At 46.9% G+C, this 17359-nt stretch overlaps 1 protein-coding gene across 2 annotated transcripts in view; it reads left to right on the top strand.

Annotated features, from left to right (window-relative positions):
• sptbn5 (spectrin, beta, non-erythrocytic 5) overlaps positions 1-17359 on the top strand; it is a 321773-nt gene that overhangs the window by 222710 nt on the left and 81704 nt on the right. For both annotated transcript variants that reach the window (XM_068039706.1, XM_068039705.1), the window contains exons 43-51: positions 346-467; positions 1819-1981; positions 3041-3229; positions 3811-3888; positions 6345-6517; positions 7223-7313; positions 9653-9799; positions 13734-13871; positions 14802-15058. In XM_068039706.1, coding sequence (XP_067895807.1) covers positions 346-467; positions 1819-1981; positions 3041-3229; positions 3811-3888; positions 6345-6517; positions 7223-7313; positions 9653-9799; positions 13734-13871; positions 14802-15058 — 1358 coding nt within the window. The remainder of the gene's footprint in view (positions 1-345; positions 468-1818; positions 1982-3040; positions 3230-3810; positions 3889-6344; positions 6518-7222; positions 7314-9652; positions 9800-13733; positions 13872-14801; positions 15059-17359) is intronic.

The raw sequence follows: 17359 nt of genomic DNA, 5'->3' as shown, positions 1-17359 counted from the left end.
TCCATTTGCCAGGTCTTTGCCCATTCACTTAACCTATCTATATCCCTTTGTAGTCCCCTTAAGTCCTCTTCACAAGTTAGTTTCCTACCTATCTTTGTGTCATCAGCAAATTTAGCAACCATACCTTCGGTCCCTTCATCCAAGTCATTTATATAAATTGTAAAAAGTTGAAGCCCCAGTACTGACCCCTGTGGCACACCACTTGTTACATCTTGCCGACCAGAAAATGACCCATTTATGCCTACTCTGTTTCCTGTTAGCTAGCCAAAGGTGATATATAAATATAAGTTGTTGTTGTTGGAATTGTACAAGCATTTATATTGTGAGGTTGTGTATCTGGAACAGGCGTTGGAAGCTGATGCCAGGCAACTGTGCAAGTCCCAGTCCCCGATAAACGATAAGCTCAGCATGAAGCAGGGAGAGATGCAGGAGAACTGGCTTCGGCTGCAGAAAGAAGCCAAACTGCGGTGAGTAAATCCCCCAGGGCGCACAATCAGGAGGGACACAAGAAAGAAAGAACTTGCATTTCTGTAGCGCCTTTCACAATCTCAAGACATCACCAAGGCTTCACAGCCAATGAAGTTCTTCTGAAGTGTAGTCACTGTTGTAATGTAGGGAACACGGCACCCAATTTGCACACAGCACATTCCCACATACAGCAATGAGATAAATTACCAGATAATTTGTTCTTGTGATGTTGATTGAGGGATAAATATTGGCCAGGACACCAGGGAAAACAGCCCTGCTCTTCGACATAGTGCCATGGGATCTTTTGCACCCACCTGAGAGGGTAGCATGACCTCGGTTTAATGTCTCATTTTAAAAACAGCACCTCTGACAGAACAACACTCAGTCACTGCTGCACTGGACTGTTAGCCTAGATTATCTGGACTTGGACTTGAACCCAAAATGTTCTGACTCAGGGTTGCGTGCATTACCACTAAACCACAGCTGACACACGAAAGGAAATGTAGGAAAGCGCAGGCCAGTGAGCCTAGCGCGCCGACAGTGGATAAAGTATTAAAGGTATCCTGAGAGAGGCGGTAGTGCAAGGCTTTAGATCCTTTCTCATTCCAAAGGTAGGAAGGCAGGGCACAAGAGGTAATCTTCTGAGAGTATTGAACGTGGGCCAAGTTAGGGAAAGTTAAAGGGGGCTGTGAATGGAGCTGGGGTCGCTTCGCCAGGGCTTCTTCAGGGGGTGTCCCAGGGAGCAGTGCTGGTCAGTGTGAATTAATTTGCAGCTGCAGCAGAAACAGAGTTAACAGAGTTTACAGTTGGCAGCAAACTGGGGAATGCAGTCAAATAATAGGGAGCAGGCAGCCAAATACTAAGGGATGTGGATGGTATGAGAAGGTGGGTGTGGTGACAAATGGTATTTAATGTGGGAACGTACAACACAATGGGAGAAGGGAATGGAAATAAATGGTGGGAATATAAACTGGTTCCAGACTCTTGGACAAAATTCAGGAGAGGGGTCTGGAAGTATTGGTGGAGAGCTCAGCGAAATCAGGAGCCTTGTGTGCAGCAGCAGTAAGGAAAGCAAACAGGATCTTGGGATGTACGGTCAGAGGGATAGAGCACAAATACTAAAAGGTTGCCTTCTTAATTGCCAATTCAGTTACAGCTGTAGTTTCACAGTCAGTTACAGTCTCAGTCTAGCCACCGTCTCAGTCTAGCCACTGTTTGTTAGTCTCAGGCTTAGGCAGCATGTGCATAAGGTTTGAAGCATTGTGTTTTCAGGTTGGTAGGTTGTGAGTTTTATATTATTTCTTGCATTAGTCATTGACTTTACCTTCAGCTGATTTCTAATTTCTGCAGAAAGGAGAAGCTGGAAGCCTCGTACCAGCTGCAGAAGTTCAACAGGACTGTTCGGGAGCTGATGGACTGGGCACAGTGGATGAAAGCATTGATGGGAGAAGGGAGCCTGCCCAAGAGTAAGCAAGAGGCAGAGAGCATGATAGAGGAGCACCAAGAGAGAAAGGCAAGGACACAACCCTGGGAGCTGATCAAACTATGTCAATGTATTATGATGGGATCTAACAACATGCTGACAGCTGCAGCTCAGGACTACTTGGTTTAGATCCTTTCAGATCAACATCTAATTTATTAGCTACTGATTCTATCACCCTGTGTATGTTGCTTCTTGAAACCACTCCTGAAAACTACCCATCAAATCCCAACAAGTACAGAAAAGCAAAATACTGTGGATGTTGGAAACCTGAAATAAAAACAGAAAATGCTGAAATTTTTTTCAGCATTTTCTGTTTTTGTCCCAGTAAATATGGGTTTGCAGTGAAGGGGAAGAGTCGATGCAGGAAGACTGTGAAAAACCTTGTGAGTGACAGGAGACTCAGTTACTGTTGATGTCAAGACATTGTGGAGAAGCAAAGAGTGTTGGGATACCTAGCCAGAAACAGAGGTGGGAATCCATAGAGAATGTGTGGAAGCTCGATACTACACTGGTCATACCTCACTTGTACCGTTCTTGTGACCCAATTTCAAGCTGTCTATTAGTTGCAGAGAAGCACAATAAGAATGATCCCACATGTAAAGGGGATGAGCTTTGATGATAGATTAACGGAGATTAAATAGTAGTGAAGCTTTGACTCAAAGACGATGCAATGTATTAAAGGATGCAACTGAGCCAGTGAGGGAGCCTGAATTTCCATTTAGTTAGAACTGATGTGTGAGTTGTGTCCCCATCCTAAATTGTTATAACCTGGACCTTCTGTGTTCATGGGATGTTACGGAAGGGAGTGGAAGAGGAGCTGAAATCCTTAAAAAATATTCAGAATGATGCACTGAAGAATTACTGACTTTGTGTTTGTGTGTATGTCTTTGTGTGTGGGATTTGTCTGTGTGTGTACGTGTCTCTGTGTGGACATCTGTGTGTGGGCATCTGTATATTTCTCATTGTGGGGCTTTGTCTGTGTCACTCTGGATGTGTGTCTCTCCGTCTCTCTCTCTCTGGGCCTGTGTGTGTGTGTGTCTGTGAGTGTGGGCATATGTGTGTGTGTGTCTGTTTCTGTTTACTTCTTAGACTGAGATCCAGGCCAGAGGGGAGCGTTTCGATGCTGTCAGGAATGTTGCTGTTGAACTAGTGACCGCAGGACACTATGCATCACCGGACATCAGGCAGTCCCTTTCCAAGGTGGAAGAGACCTGGACCATTCTGAATGAGGCCTGGCAGGACCGTAGCACCAGGCTGGCAGAGGCCATTGATCTGCAGGTACAGGCGGCGAGGGGAGGATACCCTGTCAAACAGTTGGTGACAGTTTACTTTTAACAGCACATTGCTCAATTATCTACTAAGAATTAGGGGCAACTGTTACTGCATGGTGTATAACACAGTGTACTAAATCGCCTCACACTGCAATGTGATCAGCCGTCACAAAATGTCTGCTGCTGGTGCGGTTTGCTTACATTTCAATTGATATGTTGGATCAGCTGAGCTGCTGATTGTCTGGATGTGGCTTCACGGCCAGTTCTGGACACAGTTTGTTCCCAGTCTCCACTGTGTATGTGTGGGGGTTGTTAGGGGGGTGGCGGAGGTGGTGCTGGTGTCAAATATGGCCAGTGGTGCAACCTCCTCTGTTCAGCACAACACGCTGGCTTCCTGGGGGTGAGTAAAGTGTCTGGTCTCGTCAGGAGACTCTGATGATATGTGGTACAGTGTGACTTGGGGATGGGCAGGGCATGAGAATGATTTCAAAATATAAATAGTGCGCGTGAGCTGCTGTCTAACAGCTTTGATCATGCTCCTGTGTTCCTGGATCGTTCATGATGCGGTGAAACCTTTGTGTGTTGTAGATATTCTATGGCTACGTGGAGCAGAGCGAGAGCTGGCTGAGCAGCAAGGAGGCATTCCTGGCCAATGAGGACCAAGGGGTAGGTTTCTCCCCAACAAATACCAACTCCATGGGATTGGACAAGGGATGGTGATCAGATCCCTACACATAGTAAAGGAAAGGCAACTTTATGTAGAGAAACAGACCGGCTGCAGTATGTTCCTTGTTCCTTAGAAGTTTGTGCTCATCAAGATCGTTGATGTTAGTCCTGGGGAATGCATCATTTCCAGTTCAAGCACCCACTATCTCATCAAACACTTCCAGGACAGGTACAGCAGTGGTTAGATACAGAGTAAAGCTCCCTCTACACTGTTCCATCAAACACTTCCAGGACAGGTACAGCAGTGGTTAGATACAGAGTAAAGCTCCCTCTACACTGTTCCATCAAACACTTCCAGGACAGGTACAGCAGTGGTTAGATACAGAGTAAAGCTCCCTCTACACTGTCCCATCACACACTCCCAGGGCAGGTATAGCACGGATTAGATACAGAGTAAAGCTCCCTCTACACTGTCCCATCACACACTCCCAGGGCAGGTACAGTATGGGTTAGATACAGAGTAAAGCTCCCTCTACACTGTCCCATCACACACTCTCAGGACAGGTACAGCACGGGGTTAGATACAGAGTAAAGTTCCCGCTACACTGTCCCATCACACACTCCCAGGGCAGGTACAGTATGGGTTAGATACAGAGTAAAGCTCCCTCTACACTGTCCCGTCACACACTCTCAGGACAGGTACAGCACGGGGTTAGATACAGAGTAAAGTTCCCGCTACACTGTCCCCTCAAGGAAATGAGGGGTAGAAAGAAGAAAAGAAAAAAAAATGGGTTAGATACGAGAAGGAGCATGCGGTGTCTGCTGGTACGCTCGAGGCCTTCCGCAACCGATGGGCACCACAGGGACTGGAGTGCACTGTCGACACCAAGAGTGGCATTTTAATTTGAGTTTTTTTGTTTATTTATCTGTTTTTTAATAATAAAGTTATTTTAAAAATATGTATATAAAGGGGGCCTGAGGAATGAAGGCCCCTTCAACATAAAAGATATAAAAGGGGCCTGGGGTATAAAGACCACCTTTTTTTAAAAAAAAAAACAGGGTTAGATACAGAGTAAAGCTCCCTCTAGACTGTCCCATCACACACTCCCAGGGCAGGTACAGCACGGATTAGATACAGAGTAAAGCTCCCTCTACACTGTCCCATCACACACTCCCAGGGCAGGTATAGCACGGATTAGATACAGAGTAAAGCTCCCTCTAGACTGTCCCATCACACACTCCCAGGGCAGGTACAGCACGGATTAGATACAGAGTAAAGCTCCCTCTACACTGTCCCATCACACACTCCCAGGGCAGGTACAGCATGGATTAGATACAGAGTAAAGCTCCCTCTACACTGTCCCATCACACACTCTCAGGGCAGGTATAGCATGGGTTAGATACATTCTGCGGCCTGGACGAGTCCGTGTTCCACATTTATACGGAGTGTGCGAGGTTGCAGCCCCTATTTGAGTATCTGAAGGGGCTGCTCCTCAAATTCTGGCTGCACTTCAGTCCCACGCTCCTGATCTTTGGGCACCCGGTGCAGAGGGGCTTGGGCCGGGAGGAGGATCTCCTCGTCGGTCTGCTCCTGGGCCTGGCCAAGGTGGCAATTCACAGGTCCAGGTTGCGGGCTGTCAGGGGGTCCGTCCTCCCCGATTGCCTGCCCCTCTTCCGCGGTTACATTCGCGCCCGGGTGTCCCTGGAAAAGGAGCATGCGGTGTCCGCCGGTACGCTTGAGGCCTTCCGCGACCGGTGGGCACCGCAGGGACTGGAGTGCATTGTCGACGCCGAGAATGGCATTTTAATTTGAGTTTTTGTTTATTTATCTGGTTTTAATAAAGTTATTTTAAAAATATAAGTATGTATATAAAGGGGGCCTGAGGAATAAAGGCCCCCTCGACATATAAAAAATATATAAAGGGGGCCTGAGGAATAAAGGCCCCCTCGACATAGAAAATATATAAAGGGGGCCTGAGGAATAAAGGCCCCCTCGACATAAAAAATATATATAAAAGGGGCCTGGGGTATAAAGGTCACCTTTATAAAAAAAAAAAATGGGTTAGATACAGAGTAAAGCTCCCTCTACACTGTCCCGTCACACACTCCCAGGGCAGGTATAGCACGGATTAGACACAGAGTAAAGCATGTGCTACACTCTCCCAACTGCTTGCCAAAGGTGCAATCTCAGTTTACCAGTTCCGTCACCCTGTGTCAGTGAGTGGGTTTGATGATTCATTACCACAATGGGGATAGTTTGGCATAAGGGCCAAAGTTTGCTCTGAATCAAATTGAAACAAAGATTTCATGGAGCCCTCTCCAGCCTGCAGAGAAAGTCATTGAAACTGAGCCAGAAAGTGAAAGAGCAGCGCCCTCAACTGAGATCCTGATTTTCTTCAATGCTCTGATAATCTGTTTGAACAATGCTGTGAGTTATCTTTGCTGCCCTGATCCAGGATTCCCTGCTGAGCGTGGAGAACTTGCAGCAAAAACACCAACAGTTTGAGAAAGCGGTGGAGGCTCAGCTGGAAAAGGTGAATGTGATGGAGAGGTTCGCACAGCAGCTGAAGCAGAACAAGCACTCGGACTGTGCACAGATTACCCTCAAGTGCCAAGCAGTTCTACAGAGGTATCATGCAGCACTTGCACTGTATATAAAGATTCTATTAAGAATGCCTGTGCAGGTTGTTATGATGTTGCTATGCTAAATGTTCCCAGAATCTCACCATTTAGAAAATACACCGATCTATCTATCTTCAGCCAAAAGTGGATGACCTGTCACTTCCCCATACTAAACTCCATCTGCCATAGTTTTGCCCACACACTTGACCTATCAATGTCACTTTGCAACTTTCTGCTCCCATCTACATTATTTACTGTGCCATCTAACCGAGTGTTGTCAGCAAACTTAGACATCCGACTCTCTATTCCTTCATCCAAGCCATTTATAAATATAGTGAAAAGTTGAGGCACCAGTATAGATCCCTGGGGGCACCACTAGTCACATCCTGCCAACTGGAGTACATTGCCATAACCTCTACTCTCCTAAATAATTCCTTCCCCATGTCAATAGGTCGTGTCCAATTCCATCCCTCTCATTTGTTTCTCAGTTTCTTGTGTAGGAAAGAATTCTCCAGAATCTCCCCTCTGGAGATTAAATGAGCTGGGTAGAGTCTCTGATGGAGTGTGATAGCAATGTGTCTGACAGTCTGAATGGCCTCTCCTCGTTCCATTCTCACAACCCTTTTGATCAGTGGTTAGGCGTCTGGCTGCTGACACTTTCAGTGCACTCACATCCTGCAATATCTATCTTTTTCTTTGTTTTATCTCTTAGAAAACAGAAGTTACTGGAAAACTGTGAGCGTCGCAGGAAGGTCCTGGATCAGTCCAAGCAGCTGCAAATGTTCCTGAGAAGCTCCTATGAGGTAAAGAGGCTCCAATACTGTGCATCTGTACAACACCAGATTTTTTTAAAATTCTTTTCATGGGATGTGGGCATCGCTGGCAAGGCCAGCATTTGTCACAACTGAGTGCCTTGTTAGGCCATTTCAGAGGGCAGTTAAGAGTCAACCACATTGCTGAGGTTCTGCAGTCACATGTAGGCCAGACCAGGTAAGAACGGCAGATTTCCGTAACCCAGGTGGCTTTTTACAACAATCGATGATAGTTTCATGGCATCATTACTGAGACTAGCTTTGAATTCCCTATTTTTATTAATTAATTGAATTTAAATGGCACCAGCTGCCATGGGGCTGCATTAGCCTGGGCCACTGGATTACTAGTTCAGTAATGTTACCACGACACCACCGTCTCCCCTACTGTTAATAAATCAGGTGATATGAGATAAAGTTAATATACTGCCAGATACTCTCCATAGCTGGTTAACATAGTTACTGTTAATAAACCAGGTGACACCAGATTTCATTAATACACCAGGTAACGCCAGATAAAAAAGCAGGACAAATCTAACCCAGCCTATCCGTCTACTGTTGATCATCAGCAAAGTAATGAAAGCAGTGTTATCAAGCGGTACTTGCTCAGCAATAACCCACTCACTGTTGCTCAGTTTGGGTTCCGCCAGGGCCACTCAGCTCCTGACCTCATTACAGCCTTGGTCCAAACATGGACAAAAGAGCTGAACTCAAGAGGTGAGGTGAGAGTGACTGCCCTTGACATCAAGGCAGCATTTGAACAAGTATTGTATCAAGGAGCCCGAACAAAACTGGAGTCCGTGGGAATCGGGAGGAAAACTCTCTGCTGGTTGGAGTCATACCTAGCGCAAAGGAAGATGATTGTGATTGTTGGAGGTCAATCATCTCAGTCCCAGGACATCAGGGTAGTGTCCTAGGCCCAACCATCTTCAGCTGTTTCATCAATGACATTCCCTCCATCATAAGGTCAGAGGTGAGATATTCGCTGATGATTGCACAATGTTCAGTACCACTCACGACTCCTCAGATACTGAAGCAGTCCGTGGCCAGATGCAGCAAGACCTGAACAACATCCAGTCTTGGACTGATAAACGGCAAGTAACATTCGCGCCACACAAGTGCCAGGCAATGACCATCTCCCCTTGATGTTCAACAGCCTTACAATCACTACATCCTGGCGGTTACCATTGACCAGAAACTGAACAGGACTAACTACATAAATGCTGTGGCTACAAGAGCAGGTCAGAGGCTAGGAATTCTGCGGTAACTCGCCCTCTGACTCCCCAAAGCCTGTCCACCATCTACAAGGCACAAGTCAGGAGTGTGACGGAATATTCTCTACTTGCCTGGATGGGCGCAACTCCAACAACACTCGAGGCTTGACACCATCCAGGACAAAGCAGCCCATCCACCACCTTCAAAACACAGTGGCAGCAGTGTGTACCATCTACAAGATACACTGCAGCAACTCACCAAGGCTCCTTCGACAGCACCTTCCAAACCTGTGACCTCTACCACCTAGAAGGACAAGGACAGCAGATGCATGGGAACACCACAACCTCCAAGTCACACACCATCCTGACTTGACCCTCACTGTCGTTGGGTCAAAATCCTGCAACTCCCTTCCCGACAGCATTGTTGGTGTGCCTACACCCCAAGGTCGACAGCGGTTCAAGAAGGCAGCTCACCACCACCTTCTCAAGGGCAATTAAGAAGGGGCAATAAATGCTGGCCTAGCCAGCGATGCCCGCATCCCCTGAGTGAATAAAAAAAAGATCGTTTGTCAGCCCTCACTATCCAGGATAATGAATGAAGAATAGCCACAAGAGTGAGATAGCAGACAGCTCTCATTGTTTCTACACCATACAACAGGAGTGAGGAAACAGAGTGGTTACCACAGGGGTGATGCTGTGTCGTCAGGAGACCAGTACAATAGAGCTGGAGGTTTATCCCACAGAAACGTCCCACGACACTTTATGTGCATTGAAATGTAGACACAGTTGTAATGTAGGAATCGTGGCAGCCAATTTGTACACAGCAAGATCCCACAAACAGCGCTGTCATACTGAGCAGATAATCTGTTATAGTAATATTGATATTGTCCAGGTCACTGGGAAGAAATACCTGCTGTTCTTCAAAATAGTATCATTGGATATTGTACATCCACCTGGGAGATTTAACCTGTAATCCGAAAGATGGTAAATGTTTACATCAGGTCCATGGGATTTGGAGATTAAATGGATGGAGGAGGGGAGGTACATAAGGTGAGGATGGACTGATGTTTCTGTATTTTACTAACAGTTTGATTATTGTTTTCTGCAATATTTCTTCAGGCTGTATCATGGCTGAATGAAAAGATCAGTGTCACCCTGGACAATAGTTGGACAGATCCCAGCAACCTGCAGGGCAAACTGCAGAAACACCAAACCTTCGAGGCTGAGATCATGGCCAACCAGAATAGGATCTGGAGCATTGACACGGTGAGAGTTTCTGCTCGGAATACGGCTACTGGTGCAATTGAGGCTCTTGTGCTTGTACACCCATCTGTGGAACAGGGAACTGATGTCCCTGAATTGTCTACTCAGTTCACTGGAGGCAGTATTTATGGCCAACAGTGCAGCTTATATTCAGAGCGAGCAGAACATTTCACAATCAGGTTCAAATTTAAGGAATGCATGTGCTTAAAAGTAAACCCCTGCATCTGAGGGCAAATCATTTATTTCAGTATTTGGTCTTGTATAGTTTTTATTTTTTTGAGCGTTGCAATTTTAAATGCTCTCCCATTTTAGACACCGTTTATTAGTTTATGTTGATATTTCTGTTCTGCATATTCAACAGTATCTGAGATTCAAAAGGGTTTGTATGGACAATAATGGACAACTTCAACCAATGTTTGACAAAACCCACGCCTTTTGTCTGTGCTGAATTTTTAAACTTGTATTTTGTAAGATATAGATGATGACTAGAATCATGTTGTGGTCACTGGTCCCCAGAAATTCCATTGGTTCTGGAATATGGATAAAGGAGTTTGTCAGAAGAAAGAAGGCACAATATACTCTTTCAGTAATCCTCTACTGCAGTCATTTGATCTTATCCCTTTGCCACCCTTGCACTAGGACATTGCCCGTCTTTAATGGAGTAGTGTTATATTTTTGGGTCTGTACTGCTAGATATTTTCTCTCCCATTCAGCTTCATCCAGTCAATTCTGTAAACGGATCTCATGTGCCTTATGATCTGGAGTGCATGCTTTTTTACCCAATATCTAGTTACACAATAACAAAGTCAAGGGATCATGGCAGAGAACCCACACTCTGGAATGTCTCATATACTTCACTTTTCCAAGGGTATACTAGATAAACACACTTACCAAATCGAGACACATGCTTTGGTTTTATTTGCACAGAATGAATGATAGTAAATGGTATAACAGTGAAATCTCTCTTTCTCTACACATCTCAAGTGCACAAAAATTAGAAAGATACCATTTCCTTTCTCTCCAAACATAGATCTTAAACAGATGTCCACCTACTGTAAACTCAATCTAGTCCACCCTACTGGTTAACTGCCACAACTTAAAATATTCAGTCTTGCAACTGGCAGCTGTCAAATTCAAACACTGTGTGTTATGGACCAATGTAATTCTTAAAGGGCAGGGCTATGTCACTCCAGCTCCAGCTAATAAATGGCTGTATCTCCTTTTCAAAGGTCCTAGATAACTGTCAAAGACATAGGAGAAAGAATAGGCCATTCAGCCCCTCGAGCCTATAACTTCTATTCAGTTAGATCATGACTGATGTATATCCACCTTTCTTCCATATCCAATAACTAACAAAAATCTATCGATCCCAATCTTCAAATTTTCTATTGACGCCCCAGCATTCACAGCTCTTTGGGGGAGAGAGTTCCAGATTTCCACCACCACTGAAAAATTGCTTCCTGATTTCAATTCTTAATGGCCCAGCTCTAATTTTAATGTTAAATGCCGCACTGCTCTAGATTCACCTACCACCGGAAATACTTTCCCAGTATTTACCCTTAACCATTCTAAACAACGTAATTGGTTAACCCTTAATCTTCTAAACTCAAGGGAATATAAGCCTAGTCAATGCAACCATGAAGTTACTATTCTGTCTGGTGTGTGGGGGTGAGGTTACTGCCTGTTCTGTCTGATGTGTGGGGGTGAGGTTACTGCCTGTTCTGTCTGGTGTGTAGGGATGAGGTTACTGCCTGTTCTGTCTGATGTGTGGGGGTGAGGTTACTGCCTGTTCTGTCTGGTGTGTAGGGATGAGGTTACTGCCTGTTCTGTCTGATGTGTGGGGGTGAGGTTACTGCCTGTTCTGCCTGGTGTGTAGGGATGAGGTTACTGCCTGTTCTGTCTGGTGTGTAGGGATGAGGTTACTGCCTGTTCTGTCTGATGTGTGGGGGTGAGGTTACTGCCTGTTCTGTCTGGTGTGCAGGGATGAGGTTACTGCCTGTTCTGCCTGGTGTGTAGGGATGAGGTTACTGCCTGTTCTGTCTGGTGTGTGGGGATGAGGTTACTGCCTGTTCTGTCTGGTGTGTAGGGATGAGGTTACTGCCTGTTCTGTCTGGTGTGTGGGGGTGAGGTTACTGCCTGATCTGTCTGGTGTGTGGGGGTGAGGTTACTGCCTGTTCTGTCTGGTGTGTGTGGGTGAGGGTACTGCCTGTTCTGTCTGGTTTGTAGGGGTGAGGTTACTGCCTGTTCTGCCTGGTGTGTGGGGGTGAGGTTACTGCCTGTTCTGCCTGGTGTGTAGGGGTGAGGTTACTGCCTGTTCTGCCTGGTGTGTAGGGATGAGGTTACTGCCTGTTCTGTCTGGTGTGTAGGGATGAGGTTACTGCCTGTTCTGTCTGGTGTGTGCGGGTGAGGTTACTGCCTGTTCTGTCTGGTGTGTGGGGGATGAGGTTACTGCCTGTTCTGTCTGGTGTGTAGGGATGAGCTTACTGCTTGTTCTGTCTGGTGTGTAGGGATGAGGTTACTGCCTGTTCTGTCTGGTGTGTGCGGGTGAGGTTACTGCCTGTTCTGTCTGGTGTGTCAGGATGAGGTTACTGCCTGTTCTGCCTGGTGTGTAGGGATGAGGTTACTGCCTGTTCTGTCTGGTGTGTAGGGATGAGGTTACTGCCTGTTCTGCCTGGTGTGTAGGGGTGAGGTTACTGCCTGTTCTGTCTGGTGTGTGGGGGATGAGGTTACTGCCTGTTCTGTCTGGTGTGTAGGGATGAGCTTACTGCTTGTTCTGTCTGGTGTGTAGGGATGAGGTTACTGCCTGTTCTGTCTGGTGTGTGCGGGTGAGGTTACTGCCTGTTCTGTCTGGTGTGTCAGGATGAGGTTACTGCCTGTTCTGTCTGATGTGTAGGGGTGAGGTTACTGCCTGTTCTGTCTGGTGTGTAGGGATGAGGTTACTGCCTGTTCTGTCTGGTGTGTGCGGGTGAGGTTACTGCCTGTTCTGTCTGGTGTGTCGGGATGAGGTTACTGTCTGTTCTGTCTGGTGTGTAGGGATGAGGTTACTGCCTGTTCTGTCTGGTGTGTAGGGATGAGGTTACTGCCTGTTCTGTCTGGTGTGTAGGGATGAAGTTACTGCCTGTTCTGTCTGGTGTGTAGGGGTGAGGTTGCTGCCTGTTCTGTCTGGTGTGTAGGGATGCGGTTACTGCCTGTTCTGTCTGGTGTGGGGGGGTGAGGTTACTGTCTGTTCTGTCTGGTGTGTGCAGGGTTATGTGGGGTGAGGTTACTGCCTGTTCTGCCTGGTGTGTAGGGATGAGGTTACTGCCTGTTCTGTCTGGTGTGTAGGGGTGAGGTTACTGCCTGTTCTGTCTGGTGTGTGGGGGTGAGGTTACTGCCTGTTCTGTCTGGTGTGTGGGGGTGAGGTTACTGCCTGTTCTGTCTGGTGTGCGGGGGTGAGGTTACTGCCTGTTGTGTCTGGTGTGTAGGGGTGAGATTACTGCCTGTTCTGTCTGGTGTGTGGGGGTGAGGTTACTGCCTGTTCTGTCTGGTGTGTAGGGGTGAGATTACTGCCTGTTCTGTCTGGTGTGCGGGGGTGAGGTTACTGCCTGTTGTGTCTGGTGTGTGGGGGTGAGATTACTGCCTGTTCTGTCTGGTGTGTGGGGGTGAGGTTACTGCCTGTTCTGTCTGGTGTGTAGGGGTGAGATTACTGCCTGTTCTGTCTGGTGTGTGGGGGTGAGGTTACTGCCTGTTCTGTCTGGTGTGTGGGGTTGAGGTTACTGCCTGTTCTGTCTGGTGAGCGCAGGGTATTGTGGGGGTGAGGTTACTGCCTGTTCTGTCTGGTGTGTGTGGGGATGAGGTTACTGCCTGTTCTGTCTGGTATGCGTAGGGTATTATGCTCTCTTCTACCTGGTGTGTGCTTACTGACAGCAGTGCTGAGCCTGTCTGAATCCCGTTGCAGGAAGGGAAACGGATGATTAATGCTGGGCATTACGCTGTAAATGAGATTGAGCCCTGGATGAAGCAGATTGAAAACCTGTGGAATGAACTGCTGGAGAACTGTCAAGAGAAGAGGTCCAAGCTGGTGGATGCACATAAGGTGCTTGAATGTTATCAGACTCTTGTAACGTTGATCTCACGATGAGCATTATCAGTGGTAATGTTACATCAGCTCCCCACTGACATCACATCGCCTCCTCCCTCTGTCTGAGGCACTGGCTGTCACTGGGGTACATTTCCACCTGCACAGCTGCCCTCGAATAACACTCTTTACATGTGAGTCTACACAGTGAATGTTGGCACAATGTTGGACCATGGGCACACCAGGTCTAGTCACAACTGACAGCAGCAATCACTGGATAGTGATCAGGAGGGTGCCCTTGCTAAGCCACCCCTCCTCTAACCTTGGCTTATTTCCCCCACTTGTAGCTCCCCACTCAGTACTTGCTTCAGGGAATGCTGCAATCATGAGACTTCTTGTAAAAGTAAGATCTCATCCAGTGAAATTTCATTCTTCCTGATGTCTAAATTGCTTTTGATGATCTTGGCGCTGTTGGTGTAGGATGCCTGAAGAGTTCTGTTTCACCATCTCTCCCCACCACTGTCCCAGAAACAGAACAACTAGTCACAAAGCAGAACTTTCAATTTCTGTTGAAGCAAGCCAGTGAGCCGAGGCCTGATGACAGGCCCCTTGATTGGTGTCTCGAGACCCATTGGTGAGTCCCTTGGTTGGTGAGTGACATCTCTGGTGTGGTCCTAGACCATCCTGAGCACAACACCCCGGGTTAGCACACCCTACCCAGACTACACACCCCATTTGATACAGATGGTCTTGAGCGCCCCTGGGCTGGAGCTAGAGACCCCAAGATTCTGTCAGGGTCCGCCCTGCTGCCCACTGCCCCTGGGGCAGGGCCGCACATGCTAGGAGGGAGGGTCTGCACACAATGGGTGGGGGTGGGAGTGGGTGTGATCATTGATGTGCAGGGAGCTTGGTGGGTCAATTAACATTTCCTTCTCTTTAACCGTGGAGGCCCTGAACTTCCAGCGAAGCATCGACGATGTAGAGAATTGGCTGACTGAGGTGGAGAAACAGCTGGATCATCCTGACCACGGCACGGACCTGGTGTCTGTGAAAAACCTGCTCAACAAACAGCAAGATCTGGAGGAAGACATCAGCAGCTATGTGGAGAGGATGCAGGGCCTGCTCGACCAGTCTGAGGAGTTTGTCCAGGAAAATCACTTCCTGGCTGAGGAGATCAGAGACAGAGTTGGCGATGTACTCCAGAGGTAAACGCAAAGATTCCGACGGTTGATGCTGAGCCCTGCCGACTGGGAACACCCAGCTTCACTCCCAGGACAGCTACCCTGGCACAAACTCTTCCAACAGCCCTGGGTGAACATCATCAGGGCCTAGTCATTGATCTACTCTGAATGCTGTAAACGTTTCAGAACCAATTCCTTTCCTCCTGTTCCCATCAACAGTTGATCCACATCCTCAAATTCACAGTCTCACCTCCAGCATCATTTATTTTTTTTTAAAAAGCAACATATTTAATATCTGCACTGTCCCTTCATCCTCCAGAACCAGATTCCTCCTTCATCCCTGAGTATCCCTTCCTGCTCTGTTACTATTCTACTTTTTAGATCATTATATTAGCACTCACTGTTTGCTTTTACATTATCCGCTGGCCACTTTCCCTCCCCATTTCTGTAACCTCCTCTATCCCTACAATGAGAGAGATCCCACTGCTCCTCCAATTCTGACCTCTTGTGCGTCTCCCGCTCCCTTCACTCTTCCAATAGCAGCCGTGTCTTCAGCTGCCAAGGCCCTAATTCAAGTCCCAAACCTCTCTGTGTCTCTACCTTTCCTCCTCTCAGATGTTCCTTAAAACCTAACACTTTCACCAGTCCCAGTAACTCCTTCTGTGGCTCAGTGTCCTATTTTGTTTAATAATGCTCTTGTGAAGCACTCTGGGATGTTTTATGATGTTAAAGGCGCTATATAAATGCAAGTTGTTGTTCCCTCTTCTCCCTTCAAATCTCTGTATTCCCATCCTCACTGCACTTTCTATATTCCTCCGGATTATCTTTAGAATAATGCCTACCCGATTTAATCATTCACCTCTTTTTTCCGTTTGAATCTCTGTCCACAGCTCGGTGAGGCAGGGGCGGGGGAGAGTAGTTTCCACGAGGGTCTCCTAATCACTTGATATAACACCACACACACGCATGCGCACACGCACGCGCACACACACACACTGCCCTCTATCATTACAGCCCTAACTATAGTCTTGCACAGTTCCCTAGATTCAGCAGTAGTCCCTCTGGATTGGAAGGTTGCACATGTCACTCCACTTTTTAAGAAGGGTGAAAGGGGGATCCAAGGAAATTACAGACCAGATAGGGTGACTGAACACCTAGAAAAATTTCAGTTAATCAGGGACAGCCAACATGGATTCATGACGGGAAGGTCATGCCTGACAAATTAACAGGGGGATTGAATTTAAGAGCCGTGATGTTATGCTGCAGCTCTATAAGGCCCTGGTTCGACCACACTTGGAATATTGTGTTCAGTTCTGGTCGCCTCATTATAGGAAGGATGTGGAAGCTTTAGAGAGGGTGCAGAGGAGATTTACCAGGATGCTGCCTGGACTGGAGGGCATGTCTTATGAAGAAAGGTTGAGGGAGCTAGGGCTTTTCTCATTGGAGAGAAGGATGAGAGGTGACTTGATAGAGGTGTACAAGATGATGAGAGACATAGATAGAGTGGATAGCCAGAGACTTTTTCCCAGGGTGGAAAGGGCTATCACCAGGGGGCATAATTTTAAGGTGATTGGAGGAAGATTTCGGGGAGATGTCAGAGGTAGGTTCTTTACACAGAGAGTGATGGGTGCGTGGAATGCGCTGCCAGCGGTGGTAGTAGAAGCAGATACATTAGGGACATTTAAGCGACTCTTGGATAGGTACATGGATGATAGTAGAATGAAGGGTAGGTAGTTAGTTTGATCTTCGAGTAGGTTAAAGGTTCGGCACAACATCGTGTGACATCCATCGTCTATGGATGTTATTTATATGGACTTCCAGAAGGCATTTGATAAAGTCCCACATAAGAGATTGTTAACTAAGGTGGAAGCCCATGGAGTTGATGGCAAATTATTGACATGGTTAGGAAGTTGGTTGAGTGGTAGGTGACAGAGAGTGGGGATAATGGGTAAGTACTCCGATTGGCAGGATGTGACTAGTGGTGTCCCACAGGGATCTGTGTTGGGGCCTCAATTATTCACATTATTCATTAATGACTTGGATGATGGCACAGTAAGTCATATATCCAAATTTGCTGATGATACAAAGTTAGGCGGCATTGTAGACAGTCTAGATGATAGCATAAAATTGCAAAGAGATATTGACAGACTAGGTGAGTGGGCAAAACTCTGGCAGACGGATTTCAATGCAGGCAAGTGTGAGATTATCCATTTTGGACCAAAAAAGGATAGAGCAGGGTACTTTCTAAATGGGAAGAGGTTAAGTACAGTGGATGTCCAAAGAGACTTGGGGGTTCGGGTGCCTAGATCTTTAAAATGCGACGAG

Source organism: Heterodontus francisci, chromosome 9, assembly GCF_036365525.1.
Source record: "Heterodontus francisci isolate sHetFra1 chromosome 9, sHetFra1.hap1, whole genome shotgun sequence".
NCBI classification, from domain to species: Eukaryota; Metazoa; Chordata; class Chondrichthyes; order Heterodontiformes; family Heterodontidae; genus Heterodontus; species Heterodontus francisci.
Note: the sequence above shows the minus strand (reverse complement) of the source record. Positions and strands in the feature narration are given on the sequence as shown.